Source organism: Zalophus californianus, chromosome 1, assembly GCF_009762305.2.
Source record: "Zalophus californianus isolate mZalCal1 chromosome 1, mZalCal1.pri.v2, whole genome shotgun sequence".
Classification (NCBI taxonomy): domain Eukaryota; kingdom Metazoa; phylum Chordata; class Mammalia; order Carnivora; family Otariidae; genus Zalophus; species Zalophus californianus.
The window spans coordinates 213720919-213736265 of record NC_045595.1 but is presented as its reverse complement, the minus strand read 5'-3'; the positions used below and the strand labels follow the sequence as shown (position 1 = coordinate 213736265).

General features: G+C 52.3%; 1 protein-coding gene across 7 annotated transcripts in view; it reads right to left on the bottom strand.

Moving 5' to 3' along the window:
• Positions 1 to 15347, bottom strand: part of TRAPPC10 (trafficking protein particle complex 10) — an 87939-nt gene that overhangs the window by 25757 nt on the left and 46835 nt on the right. For all 7 annotated transcript variants that reach the window (XM_027583623.2, XM_027583624.2, XM_027583629.2 and 4 more), the window contains 4 exons: positions 4398 to 4544; positions 3630 to 3744; positions 2767 to 2843; positions 1915 to 2006 (listed from right to left, as the gene is read on the bottom strand). In XM_027583623.2, the coding sequence (XP_027439424.1) occupies positions 1915 to 2006; positions 2767 to 2843; positions 3630 to 3744; positions 4398 to 4544 (431 nt within the window). The remainder of the gene's footprint in view (positions 1 to 1914; positions 2007 to 2766; positions 2844 to 3629; positions 3745 to 4397; positions 4545 to 15347) is intronic.

Here is a 15347-nt window from a genome sequence, read left to right as displayed (position 1 = left end):
AGTGGAGCCGGCGAACATGCTCATGCTAAGCCCACAGAGCGTGTCCAGCATCATACACTCGCCAAAAAACTTTCACAGGGAATCTCAGGATAAGAAAGTAAAGGCACTGCTCACTATTTCGAGCTGACACACAAGAACGCCAAGCTTAAGCAAGGTGAAGGATTTGTCCACAGGTACACAGCTAGTTAGCCAGGGAGCTGTGAAATCTGCACCCAGTGCCACACCTCCTACTAGAGACAGGCACACACAGAAGCAGTCTATATGGCCCAACTGAGAGTCTGGAGCTTGGATCTACTCTCAAACTCAGGCAAACAGCCCTGAGCAGACTTCAGAGATTTACAGAGAACCAGAAGAATTTAAATAGCAACACACATCACCCAAGAGAGGATCTTCCAGTCCCAATTTAAACCTTCAAGATGTTCAGAATAAAACCAAGTTCAAAGCACAACTGAGGAGAGCTGGCCAAAGCCTCTGTGGCAATACGAACCCCTGACCTTCCCCGCAGGGCTGTACTCACGGGACGAAGACCAACACTGAGCAAGCACTCACCCTTTCTAGGCACCCTGGGGAGACATCCCAGGGCGTACTCCCCTACCCTTACAGAAATGAGAGTTCTCAGATCCTCAAATTACATAAATGTTCAAGCTATCAAATTACATGCATTATGTGTGCCCGTATTCCTATATTCCCGTGTTTCAAAGGGGTCAGAACCTTCGATGCTTCTTCAGTTACTATCTCTAGCCAAAGACTCTTGAGTTCTAGAGCAGCGGATCCACAGACCACGCCTCAGCCCCCAGCGATGGAAGCCAGTGGCCACCCAGCTAGTCTGTGGCAAGCTGGAACCAGGACCCAAAGTCTCTGATTAGCATTCCAGCGCCATCCCACCAGGGCTCCCGGCCTCAGGATGCACTGGCGTCCAGGCGGGCTCAACTCATAGCATCTGAGGATGCGGCCTCTTTGCCCCATCGACTAAACACTTACTCCTCAGATTCCCTAGATGGAGACTCGGGAGCGCCAAACTCTAGCCCTGACCGCCCGCCGTCAGGTGCGTGACTGGCTGCCCCAAGCACATCTGGAAAACCAGGAAGTTCATCCAGATGATACACGAATCCCTCTGCAGCTACTTTAACCAGTTAAATTATTCTTTCTGGTTTCATCTAATAAAATTACTTTATTAATTCTAGATTTCAAGATAGCATTTCAAGCACACACTTGAGAAGACTTAAACATCTTTTCCCTTAGATTTTCTATGCCTTTCCAGAGCTCTGGCCAGGGTTTCTTCTCTTCAATAGGCTGATTTTATCAAACATGTGAGAAAAATGCTAAGTTCTGAGTCTTATCTCTAGCACCCGACCCTAAAGCTGGGGTGAGACTGGCGATGTTCGCAGCCCGTGCACACCGTCTCCCCCAGAGCAGCCCTCTCTCGCACGCAGAACACACGGAGGGACTGCACATCACTGACCTCCAGGTTTTCAATCTGCCCAGGAAGCAACTGACATGAACCAGAGAAACTGCTATATGATAAAAGAGTATTTCAGAATCTGCGTCCCAATTTATGCCACTGGATAAAAATTCCTATTTCCTCCCTAATTCTTTCATTAAATAAAAGCATAATACTAGATATCAGATATGTTCTAAACACCACCTGCATACAGAAGTACGTTACATTAGTTTAATTAAAAAAAAGAAACACAAAGACCAGTAACAGATGTGAAGGGTTAAGAAGCTAAAAATCTCTCCATCTGGTCTTCAGGAGAAACTGAGAAACAAAGCTGATGCTGATGGGTTGACAGGTTCTACATTTTTCATTCTACACATTTATGTGCACGTCACATTAACCCCACACGCGACAGACCCTTTCCTACTACACGTGTGACATGTATGAAACTCCGAGAAACATTCCCGATCAATTACATGTAGAACTCTGCCAGGTCCTTCCCGACGAGCCTCGCAGAGCGGGTCCTCCCGATGCTCGTGTGCATCTCGATGGCAGCGTGGGACAGGTCCTGTGAGAAAGGAGACGCCCACGTCAGCCTGTACAAGTCCTACACTCACTCACCCGATGGGGAAGCAAAAGACCTTGTCATGAATATCACATCACTGTTTACGTCACATCTGTGTTTGTGTTGAGTTTTTATGTAATGTGTGATTTATGCAAAGTCATTAACTCGTACATAAATTATGAAGCATAACGACAACCAAAATACGAACTCAGCAGGCAGAGAATATTTAACTCCTCAAAGTACTTTCCATATGTGGGCAACATTTTTACTATTTTTCTCACTTTTTGGATAACAGGGACAAAAAAGCTCTGTCAACTACTCCCAGGTTCCCCGTGACTCGGGAGTGCAGCCGGCCCACCCGGCTCCTGCCCGCACTGTGCTTCCCGCAGGCTCGCCAAATCAAAATCTTTTAAAAATCAAGCACAATACCTCTGTTCAAGTCTAAAGCATTTTTTTTGTACATAGAAACCCGTTCATTATCCTCCCTTATAATTTCTGTTCTACTGAATGAGCACTACCACTCTGAACAAACTTAGAAATATCCACAGATGCTTTTATGCCTAATTACGGCACCAGAGGTACTAACGAACAACTATCCCAGGTGCCAGCTGCAGCTCCCTAGGGACCGCAAGGAAACATAAACGGCCAATAAGAAGGAGGCCCCGAACACCATCCCATCCCCTATCCCAAGGCCACGTAGCGGCAAAGTCTTCCAGAGGCCGTTTTCTGCCACGGGTAGACAGGGACCGTTTGTAATACTTACTAAGTAGTGCTTTTCAAAAGCTTCTACTGATGACAACGCTTCTTTGAGTTTCTTGTAAGGACTCTGAGCTGTGTTGGCTTAAACAAAAAGAAATAAGAGTCCTTATCCGTCCTCAGTGTGTCCAGTCATGAGTTCACATCCACCCTCAAACGCCACAGGTTCGGGGGTTCACCTGCTGCCCAGGGAAATCACAAACAGCCATGCACCTGGAACCACATCACTACCTCTGTGCTTGTCCAATGAGAATAGCCATGAGAGACTCTAAACCCTGCGTGTAATATTTCATTCTCGATGGAGACTGGGGTTCTTAAATCCGTCACTTCCACAGTGATCGCACGTGTGTCAGGCTGGAGCCCAGCAACGTGAACATCACACGTCCCACACGTGGTCCGGAGAGCAGCAAGGCTTTGGCTAAATCTCACTCCTACCGTTCTGTTTACACCTGCAAGAAGCAGTAAGGCTCCTTCCAAAGGGCTCTGTGACCTATGAGTAACTTATGGGGTAAAAGGATCTGTCTGTCCATATTGCTCGGAAACTGGATCCCCTGTGATTCAGAGGGCGATCTTAACCCCACACAGGCTGTAGAAAGTCATGACCAGCTTGCGTAAGCCTGTGAGAAACTCAGAAACATTTTTAAAAATCCTCCCAACTTCTTAAACTATGTCTAACACTTCTTTACATTAGTAAAAGGCAAATAAAATATCTCACATATTAATCTGGTCAGCTAACAAGGAGTATAATTTCTAATTTCCCAAATGGGGAGCGATTATATGGTTAGAACTTGAATGAAATGTGCCAAGATACAACCAACATTCTCCTGACTTTCCACTGTACCACCTGCTCAGACACACATCAAAAAGTACCTGTTTCAGGTCGCTCAGCTCCCAAACCTGCCAAAAGATCAACTATCCTGTTGAGGTCCTCTGAGTTAGGTCCTTTTTCTGACACAAGTCCACACAGATAGCCCAAGGACTTTAGCTGTTGAGATAAACCCACAATTTCAAGTAACTGGCAACAGCCGGCAGCAGAGAACTTATGAATTTGAATCTAAAAATTAACATCCAACTAAATTCTAGAAGACACTTAGCTTTCCATCCCAATACTTCTTACCTGCATGTAGAAACACATCTCACTGGGATCATTCTGCCCTCACACCTTCCACGTGCTAACCTGAGTGACCGGAGACCAGGAGGTCTCAGCTCAGGCCACTCACCTACCTTCACGGTCCCACGCTTTCAAGGCCTCCCGCCCAGTCTGCACCCGGTGACCTGACACGAGCAGGCCATCCTGCCACAACAGCGGGTGACCATCCGTCACTTACAGGCAGAAGCCACTCTCACTTTTACACGACATTTCCCACTTCACCCTTCTTTGCACCTCCCTCCCCCCCCTGCCCCAACTGCTGGTGTAGAGCATCTTCGGCACAAACAGGGCAAGCACTTGGTCTCTGCTGAAGAGTGACACTGGCAAGGAACCACTCTGTGCCTCACTACTACTAGACATGCCCTGAAGTGACGAGAACCGCCTGTGCGATGACCAAGGGAACCACACTTCTCCAAACAGCTTCCTCCATCCACCGGCCCCAGGGGCCCAGCCCAGAACAACACCCGTGCCTGCATTCGGGAGGTTACCTTTTCAGTGGCATAGCTCCATAACCCCACAGTGTGGGCGATGTTCGAGTCGATCTGCGCCCGGTCACAGCAACCCTCTATCCTCTGCAGCACCTCCAGGCAGCTCAGGAACACCCAGCAGTCCAGAGCACCGGGCGGGACAGAGACCTGGAGGGCACAAGCACGGTGTGAAGACAGAGCTCGGCACCGTCCCGCGCTCTGGTGAGTGTGCCCCTTCGAGCAGCGACCCCACCCAGGGCTGCCGTCTGCATGGCTACGGGAATGGAACAGGGGACCGGAGCACAGGCCCATCAGTTCGCCTCCAGACAGGAGGGGCGATCCACGTCGAAACACAGTTTTTGGTTTTATGTTTCCAATGATAATGAGAGCCTTGGGAGGGACGTGACTTTCAATAATCTATTTTGAAAAGCTTATTAAGAAAAGGCAGCTACAAAAAGGGCTGGCTATCACCGCTTATCTGGGTTTGAAGAGTACACATTATGAAGGGCAGAAGCCAGCACCTCAGGTGAGCACTGGGCCCCATTTCGGAAAGACCATGCTCAATACATGAAATCCGAGCATTAAGTAAGTTATCAGGTGATACTTAGGAATTATTTAATTTGTTCATTTTTTCAGGTATGATTAAGTCTGGAAAAAAGAGCTCCTGCAGTTTAGAGATACCCTCTGAACTATCACCCACAGATAAAACATGATGTCTAAGATTTGCCTAAAAATAGCCCAGGGGACCATGGATATAGGGACACAGATGAAGAGGAGAATGGTCACTTGCAGGCTGGTAGCCGCTGTAGCCGGGTGGCAGACCCAGACGTCCATCGCATCACCCTCTCTACTGCTGTACATATCTGAGCCTTTCCGTTGCAAGACTAATAACGCAAATGCCGTATTATCGCAAATACAGAAAGCATCTACTGTGTCTATGACTGACTCTAAGATACACTTTTTCCCACGTTTAAGCATCTCTGAAATAGGAACGTGTCTCACCATCAATGGCATCTTAACGCTTCAAGTTGCCGGGGCTGACCATTTTCCTGGTGGCACTAATCCTACGAGGGATCTTACAACTGGCACTCCAGTTATTATTCAAAACTCGGAACGTAAGAGGTAACTGTACATCACTTGACAAGGGAAGCTGCCTAATGCTGACAAAAGACTCCTTTGACACATGCTGAGCGCAAATACAAGGACCTGGAACCAACTGGAAGGAACCAGAGTGCCAATGTTCCCAAAAAGCTAAATTGCCCAGTCTCTGCAAAATGAGATAAACGACTTAGATCCTCTCAGACGAAAAATGGGCCTAAAAACCATTTACACTGTCAGAAGCTCCTCTGGCCCAGACGATGCACCATATGCCAGGGGTGCAGAGAAAAGCTGGTTGGCAGGATGCAGCCCGGGGACAAGGTCAGGGCACACCCCTCCCTCCCCAATCACACCAAGGCGGGCTGAGTCGGCTGAGCCGGCCTCACGGGCCCTCCTGGCTCCTGGGTACCGCACATTCCGAGTACCGTCACCTCACAAGACAGTACCATCACAGGCAGCCGTTTTGTGGAAGCTTCTGCTGAATGTGCCACCTCTCCTCAGGCACACGCTCGTTATCTGCCAGCAAGAATAAAGGGAATGCACCAAAGCTATACACAGGGCTTCTGCCTCAGATGAACCCAGAAGAGAAAGGGAACACCTAGTAGTCAGAGCAGGGAGCTGCTGCAGGGAAGAGCTCCAGGAGGGGCTACAGGGGGAGGGGGAGCACTAGGAAGGGCCACAGGGGGAGCAGTGAGAAGGGCCACAGGGGGAGCACAAGGAGGAGCCGCGAGGGGGAGCAGTGAGAGGGGCCGCAAGGGGAGAGCATTGAGAAGGACTGCAGGGGGAGCACTGAGAGCGGCCGCAGGGGGAGCACTGCGAGGGGCCGCAGGGGGAGCACTGCGAGGGGCCGCAGAGGGAACACTGGGAAGGGCCGCAGGGGGAGCATGGGGAGGAGCTGCGAGGGGGAAACACTAAGAGGGGCCGCAGGGGGAGCGCTGAGAAGGGCCGCGGGGGGGGGGAGCACCGGGAAGGACCACAGGGGGAGCATGGGGAGGAGCTGCGAGGGGGGAACACTAAGAGGGGCCGCAGGGGGAGCGCTGAGAAGGGCCGCACGGGGGGAGCCCTGGGAAGGACCGCAGGGGGAGCACTGCGAAGGACTGCAGGGGAGAGCACGGGGAGGAGCTAGGGGGAGCACTAAGGGCTGCGGGGGGGCCAGGTGCAGGCTGGCAGGTGTCTGGGATCTGAGTATGTGTGGGCGGGGCAGCAGCGGCCAAGCACCTGGGCCGAGCACCTGAGCGTGAGACACTGAAGGGTGCACCTGTACACGGGCAGGCTCTAGAAGAGGCGCGTGCCATGACAGAAAAGTCTTCCTCTGTGCAAAGACTATGGACTAGCTACTTCCTTGGCACCTTTGTTTTCTGCAAAGAGCAAGTACCACCTTAGTGAGTTTGGAAGAACGGTGCCTGGGAAGCAGGAGCGTCCAGCGGCAGCAGGAGCTTGGCTAAGGGCAGGAAGAGCACAACCACCATGGACCGACTTCCAAGCTGGAGGCGGCTGCGGCCAGCAGCAAAGGACACGGCAGGCAGGGGGCGCCTCTCGACTGGGGGTCCCCCAGTGACTGCTGGTTCCGGTCCTGCCCGGGAGGCCCCCTGCCATCCCCACGTGGACCGCCCCCCGGCTGCGGCTCTGGCTTCTCCCGGCCCTGCTCAGGAGCGTGAGCCCCGACTGGCTCCAGGCAGAAGTAACGGCTGTGGCTTCTACACTTGCCATCACACGCCAGTTAAGCTTTTGCTGAAAGACACTGGCCTAGGAACTGGAACCACACTCACTGGCGCGGGCGCGGCTCCCCCCAAAGCCCAGCTGCACATCCCACAGGCCCAGCCCTTTTACACGCGTCAGGGCCTGACAGAGCTGGGCACAACCTTAGGAGCGGCGATCTAGGGCTTGCAGAAATGCTTAAAATATCATCGGAGTCGTAGTTCTCTCGTCGCTTTAAAAAGAAAAAAAAAAAGGTTACGAGTACATACAGTGAGGTATGCACGGGGCCCAACCGCTAACCTCAGAGCCCCGTGAAGTTTTACAGCTGGACCACCACTCAAATCAAGAACAGGTCACCATCATTATGTTGGAAGGTTCCCTTGAGCCCCCTTCCCCAGTCAAAACACACCCCAAAAGGTATAACCCCTTTCTGCCCTCGGTCACCAGTGGGTGGCTGAACCTCCTACAAACCAAACCACACAGCACGAGCTCTTCTGTATGCGGCTTCCCTGTCGAACATAAGCGTGCGATCCAACCTCACAGGGCCTGTCAGCAGCTTGCACTTCACTGCTCGGTCCTATGCCCTTCTACGAATATGCCACGATTTATTTATCCATCCCCATCCACAGGCGTTTGGGTTGTTTCCAGGGTTTGGCTATCGTGGGTACAACTACTTGCAATACCGCGCCCCCCCCTCCGGGGGAGGAAGCCTTCTCTGACTCAGAAGACCCCCGGCCCCCTGTGCACCAATCGACACAAAAGGATAAAGGAGGACAGCATCAGTGGCCCCTCTCCTGCGGGAACCCCTGCAGCGTCAGGGCAAGGAGAGATCAACACTGGGTCTCTCGGGAGGCCTCAGGGCCCACGGGGGAGCCCCAGCCTCCTGTGAGATCCACGGAGGTGCAGCAAGGGGAGCGCGGCCTGGCCACCAAGTGTCGGTGGTCTCCCAGTCCAGGCACAATCCGCTCACCAAAGGTGACCTGATCATAAGCCATGCTGCCTAGTAACACAGCTGCACCAACTTGATCTAGCCCCAAGGAAAAAGAGCCGGGAACTTAGTCAAAGTCAGGCCCCTCTGAACACCCCCCTACTTGTCTTTTGGTTGGACTCCTTCTTCTTGGGTACGTACCTAGGAACAGATTGCTGAGTCAAAGGACATTTCAGCTTCAGGAGACAATACCAAAGAGTTTTCCACAGCGGTTGTATCACCATGTGCGAGCTCCAATTTTTCTGTTTGATACTGTCAGTTTTTCTACAGGTTACCATCATCCATTACGGTAGAGTTTGAGAATGGTTTAAAAGTCCCGTGAAGTTTGGAAAAGTGGGCTCGTTCTGCAGCCAGGGCTAGAACCAGTTCTAGACCTGTTCCAGCAATCACGCTCACCTCAGCCAGCCGGTCTGGGAGCAGCAGGCCCGGGGCATGGGGGGGGGGGGGGGGGGGAGCAGGGACACACACCTCAGCAAACACGTGAGGAGTGCCCCAGGTTTCACCCAGGAGGCAGCAGCCCCCCAAAGTCCACACCCCACAACCCCACGCTGCCCAAACCCACGAAGGATGAGCCTCAGCTCTGCTCTGAGGGCGAGCTTGCCCAGCAGCGCACACAGCTCTGCTGTGAGCCCGGGTGGTGGGCTTAGCACCTTTTGACAATTCACATTCCCTAACAAGAAGGAAGATGAGCACCTTTCCACAGACTTCTGGGCCATTTGTATAACCTCTTTTGTAAACAACACACTTTTTAAATTGATTTCTTCATACAGGTCTCTATCCGAAAGCACCACACTCCTATGAAACCCTCCGTAAGCCGAGATGACATAAGGCGCAGGATCAAGTGCCGTTAGTTTACGTGGAAAACCTTTGAGCATTCCCAGACCCCCAAAAATCACTTCTCACGGGCTTTTCTGATCCCCAGGACATGTCTAGCTAATGGACACACAGAATCAGTCGAGATCGAGCCCAGATGCTCAGGGATGCAGCTGAGAGCCCCGGGGCCGGAGGCTGAGATGCCGCGGGTGGTTCGCGGGGCAGGAGGTGGGGGGCCGCGCTCTCTGCTCGGGTGCAATCCGCCGCTGGACGCTGTTCTCGCTTTTCGCCTTTTCTTCCCCCAAGAGCAGAAATCCTCTTCGGATTTCTTCTGGTTAGTGAGGACAGGTATGAATGTAGGTCTTTTGTAACGGTGAAGTGGTATAAAACAAACTTTTGAAAAATGGGGATACGTGCACATCTTCTTTGGTTTCTTAAAGCCCCCCTCCTTTCCTAAGACCACTATTATCAGTAACCCCAAGAGCTGTTTTACCATTTTCTAAACCTACAGTTAAATGCCTCCTTTTTATTCTTTCTTTTGTTAAACTGACATTTTTTGCAAGACCGAACACTGAGAAACACAGCATCATAAGGCACCCCGACGTGCCCACCCCCCGCTGGAGACTCACAGGTGCAGCGGAGCCCCGCGCCCTGCCACGTCCAGCTCCGCCAGTCGCCATCCCCTTCACAAACCTGTTCCTGGCCGGAAGCCTCACAACAGACAGCTTTTGAACGCTGTACACAAGGAAGCAAAACGCATATATCCTTTTGTGTCTGACTCCTCTCGCTCTCTTGTTGGGGAGACCGGCCCACTACACGCCCGTCTGCTTCCACTGCTGTCCGCCAGTCTGCTGTGCAAACAGCCCACAAGGATCGTCCCCGCGAACGCGATGGACGTTCGGCTTATTTCGTTTCCAGCAATTATGAATGACGCGGCCACGAGCACGCTGGCTCATCTCTTGGTACGCGCACGGCATGTCTGTGTGGATGCCCGGGGCCGGACAGCCGGGTCACCGGGCACTCAGTGCAAGCACCAGTTCCCACCCCCCGAGCCATGAACAGGCTCATTTCCTGCCCGCTCGCTGCCACCGGCCGAGCCTGCCATTGCAGCCATCCTGGGGCTGTGCACTGGCCTCCGCACACCTAGTTTGCACTTCACTAGGATGAAGCCCCTTTCCATATGCTTTCTGGCCATTGGGATCGCTTCTTCTGCCTATTTTTCTATTGATCTGTCAGTCTCTTTTCATTGATCTGCAGGAGTTCTTCACATATTCTGGGAAGAGCCCTTCCTACCTACGTATCCTGCTGGCGCTCTTCCATGCTGTGGCTCGCATCCTCACTCACGTAAATGCTACCTGCCGACAGAGAGAAGTTCCAATTTCAGTGTAGTTCAGTCTGTCCCTCTCTTCCTTTACGGTCAGTGCCTTTAGTCCCGTGTCAGAAATATCTGCTAACCTCCAGGTCATGGAAATAGTCTCCCATATTCTCTTCTAGAAGCTTGTCTTATCTTTAATGTTTGGATCAAAACTCCACCTGGAATTGTGTCTGGTATGAGATCGAGATTTATTTTTACATATAGACATTCGGTAGATCCACTGAATAAATTTTTTTGAATCCATTTAGTTAAAATGTACTCCAACTGCCCTAGTCCTCCGCAGTGGATTATGACCTCAGCCCCTGGCTCTTCTCCCGCTTCCATCTAATTGTTGGCCTCCATCTGCCCCCCACCCCACCAGGGCCCACACCTTTCATGGCACCCTGGCCTCAAACCCGACTACGACTCCTTACCAGACGATGGAACAAAACCCAGGTCTCAGGATGCCATACAAACACTTCCATAATCTCTTCAAAATCCAGCTTCTGACAGCTCTGTAGCCTTACCGGCAAGCCCTGCCTTACCCCTTAAGTTCCAGCAAGACTGAGCTCCTTCATAGTTTCTTCACTAAAACTTTCTTTGCCTTAAACACGCTCTCACATTTGCCACCACGAGCCCCATCTACCTGGCAAATTCTCACTCAACCTACTCATTCCATTAAAACGTAAACTCCCCCGGATGGGTTTGGTCTATCTTGCTCTCTGCTAAAAATGCAGTGCCTAGAACAAATGCCTGCTTGGCACAACACAGGTGCTCCGGGAATATCTGTTGAACAGAAGAATCTTTTAAAACCCAGCTCATACAAGACCACCTCTAGAAGAAACATGCCCTGGCACAAAGTAGGCGCCATGAAAACGCTCACTGAACTGAACTGAAGCACCCGTGCAGGGATGGGACCTCTGCATCCTTGATACTCCTCCTGTACCCAGACGTTCTTCTCTAATCACCTGGCGACACTGCTCTGACCCCTGTTCCCACGGCTGGCTCAGTGTACTTGACCGCTGAGTTTCCCGCGTCAGGAGGGACCTGCTTCTTCCTCATCTGCATGCCGTGCCCACACCCCATGTTTACCACAGTGCCCTGCAGGCAACTGACTGGCTCCCAAACGACACTTGCCAGCCCTTCTTCTCTCCTGAGAGCCACCAACCCTCACCGGTTCCTCCTCAGCAACACCTCCGGCATTTACCTGTCCTCCTGTCCATTCCTACTCCTCTTCCACGTCAGGTCCTCAAGACTCCAGGTCATGCAATGACCCCTGCCCCTGTCTACCGTGAAGCCCCACAGAGCTTCTGGAACACAGCAAGCACTCAGGAACACTAAGCTACACTCCTCAGAGATGCCTCGGCTTCTGTTTTCTGCTGAGCCCGAACCTCGGGACATAGATCCAAGTAGCCAGCCTGGAAGGCACCTCTTTCCTGTCTCATCCAGTTTAACCTGGAAGCTTCTACCACATGCAGCCCCTGCTCACAAACTGCTGGACTGGCCGTGACGGCCTCTTGTGCCTAGCTCTGGCCAGTCTCTAGACCAGGTGGCTCTTCTGGGGTCCTACCCCGCGTGGAAGCATAATCAGAACCAAAGCTGACAAAAGACAATCAGTACTGAGGGAGACCCACGTTCTAAAAAATCATTTGGGAAGTCATCATAACAAATATATAATATGGTCTTGTAGAAAATATCTCCCTTATATTCTCACTTACAATTTGGTAAGGATTAAAATATATGCACTTGACTACTTTTTTTTCTTACCAAAGATGCAGAGAAACAGGCACTGCTAGCGTAAATGAAAAATGGGAAGATCTTTCTGGAAGGCAATTCGACAATGTTACTAAAAGCTTTAAAAACAAGTGTGTCCTTGAGCTAGCAATTCTACGTGTATGAACACATCGCATGTAGACAGACGGACGAGAATACGCACTGCTTCAGTTGTAAATAATTCTGAGCAATCCAAATGTTCAAAACAGGACTGACTGAATGAACGCACTGCCTCTGCAGACAGAAAGGCCACAGACCAAAAAGGACCCCTCCTGCTGTTAGAATAAGCATTCTATCTTCCAAATTCACAGAGACAATATATTCAATGTTTGGTAAATGGGAGGGCATTTTTTTTAGTGTTGTAGGAAAAAAGAAATACCCTCTGAAAGAGTCATCTGACTGAGCTCATGAAGAACTGCTACACTCTGGATGTCACTCCTTGATCCCTACTGGCTGTACGGGGCAGGTACAATGTGCATTTTTACACATTTTCAATCAGGGCAGCTGGCCCAAGGCTCTTCCCTGGCACCCCTGGTCCAGCACTGCAGGTCCCACTGCAGAGGTGGGGCTTGTTCCCATGGCATCCGGCTTGTTCCCATGGCATCTGGCCTCCTACTCTCAAAGAAGATACTTTAAATCTACAGACAAATCAATCAGAAGGTTAGCAGGATGTGTTTTACAAACCACAGAAGCAAACATACGTGGCCCTTTCTGCTAAAGAAATGTCACAATTAGAAATGCAGGAAAGGGCTGTTAATACTTAGGCTTTGGGCTTAAAAGGATTAACAAAAGAAGCTGAGCCCTACAAGCACTACACCCGGACCAGCCTGCAAGCTGGCTGAGCCCCTGGCCTCTCCGCACACACAGCATCGCCCCCAGCCCGGGACCGCACCATGCCGAGCCCCCTCGGGCCTGGGTCAGAAGCCGCAGCTCCACACTGGCCTCTGGCCACTGATACAAAGGTGAAAAACACCCCACCAAAAAGCTAGCCCCGACACCAGGAAATGAGTCTATTTTTTAGAGTAAAATTAAATGTATAGAAAATGTAAATAATGTGGGGTCTTTTGAATTTTGAATATTTCCACAAAAATTTAAAAGAAACTCTAAGAATATACTTTTCCAGGTAACTGCCAACTGAAAAATGTACTCAAGGTAAAATAACGCTCCCCCTGGAAACCAAGCTCTAGAAAGAACCTGAGATGAGAAAGCTGAGAGAATGATTCTGTGGCTGAAGTACCACGGAGCCTCCAGTCTTACGACAGTGCGGACGCGCACGTTCACACGGACTCTCTGTCCTTGCAAAGAAATATTCGAGAAGATGCTACCAAGGAAGGTCACCCTCAGACCTGACTGGCACAAGGGGCTGACACACGGCAGGGCAGCGTGAAAAGCTCAGCTCCCTGGGCACGCTCAGCACCCACACGGCAGCTTCTGTTTGCCTCCATGGATGGAAAAGGGGGGCTCATGGGGGCAAGTAAACGAGTCACGGTCCCTGGCGGGGAGGCGTGGCGTGCGGTGGGGTCTGAGCACAGACCTTCCGGCTCCAGAGCCCACCCTCCGTGCCGGACTGTCTCCCTAAAACCGGACCCTCACAAAGTACTCCTGACAACCAGGTTAGAGTCAAGCTGCTGGGACGGCGGAGGGGACGGAAAGCAGCTCCCAGCAGAGGACCGCAAGGGGCCGGCATTCACGTCGGTGCCAACCACACGTGAGCGCAAGCGTCCCACGAGGACTGTGCCGGCTCACCCGTGGGATGAGCAGAGTCGAGTCGACAAAGGAGGTTGGCAGCTTGTGCCCCGGGCAGTTCAACAGGCACAGCACGCTTCTGGGGCCCAGCTACTGTCCACGGCACTCATGTGGCAGGGATGCCGAGGGATGGCACGGCAACAGAGCACCCCCCCCACCCCATCGTGTACAGCACGGGGAGACCAGGGAACAAGAAGTTGGGTTGTTAGGACAGAGAAAGAGAGAGAAAGCAAACAGTGGGCACCGTGTCCTCCCCCTGAATTCAGCTCTGGTCAACTCATCTCAGGCAGGACACAGCAGAACCAGACAGGTGCAAAGTACAATCAACACGATTCATAGTGGGGGACAGCCCCCTCTCGAGGAACGGTCGAGAGGACGATGACCGTTTCACTCAGAACAGAACCGAACCAGGGGAAAGAATACTGCAACGGATGTGACGTGCATCCCACAACACAAAGCATGCGAAAAGCCCTCAATGAACGTCCGCACCAGAGGCCAAGAGCCTAGAGGATGGAGGTACATCATGCTGGCGTTCACATGGACTCTCTGGAGCCAGGAGCATTTCCGAGTACGAGCCCCACCACCTGCTCCTTGCATGTTTCTCTTTCCAGCCAAGAGGGCAGTAACCGATCATTTCCACGCACTTCTCCGATGGCCAGAGGTAGCAGGGAGCTCAGGAGACAAGCCAAGGCGGGCAGGAGAACCCGCTGTGCGTGCTGCTACACCACAAACGAGTGGGGACACCACACGTGTCCCCACGCAGCCTGCCTGCACCGTCTGGGCATGCCGGAGTGACCAGGGACCCATGCTAGGACGATGATGCCTGTGAGCAGCCATCAGAGGAAGAGGCCTCTCCACTCCTCCCCTAGGCTCCACTATGTCCCCAGCAGGCCCCGCAGATCTGGGGAGCTGTATGCAACGCATCCCCAGGCTCCCTCACCCTCCAGCTTCCAGAATGCTTGGCGGAGCCGGCAGGGGGTGGTAGCAGGTGCGCAGCTGGGTCCCTGCAGGGTCAGCGGCCCCTCACCAGGAGGGCCCAGCCCCTCACCGTGGTGGCGGCCACTCCGGCAATGTTTCCTCGCCTCTCTGCCGGTTGGCCGCCGTGCTGTGACAAGGTAACTTCCTGGGGCAAGAGCAAGAATTTCAGACACATTCTAACTCCTTCAGGTTGTGACGGGCGGGGCCCAGCACCAAGGGGCTGGCTCTGCACCACCCTCCAGGGTTTCCCACCCACGCCCTGGGCCGCATGACAGGGCCTCCTGATGGACCCGCCCGGGGTTACCCCCAGTTTGAAGGTGCTGAGTGTGAATAACTTGGACTCTAGCACAGAGCCTATTTCTCCCCCCATCCGCTAAGATGACAATATCTCTAAATCAGGTAAAACACCTAGGCACACACGAACACAGACAGCCCTGTCCTCCCCTGCTCTGTACAGCCAGATCGGAGTAGCCAAAGCAGATCACCCAAGTCCACGCGGTTCGACGGAGCCACAAGAGTATCC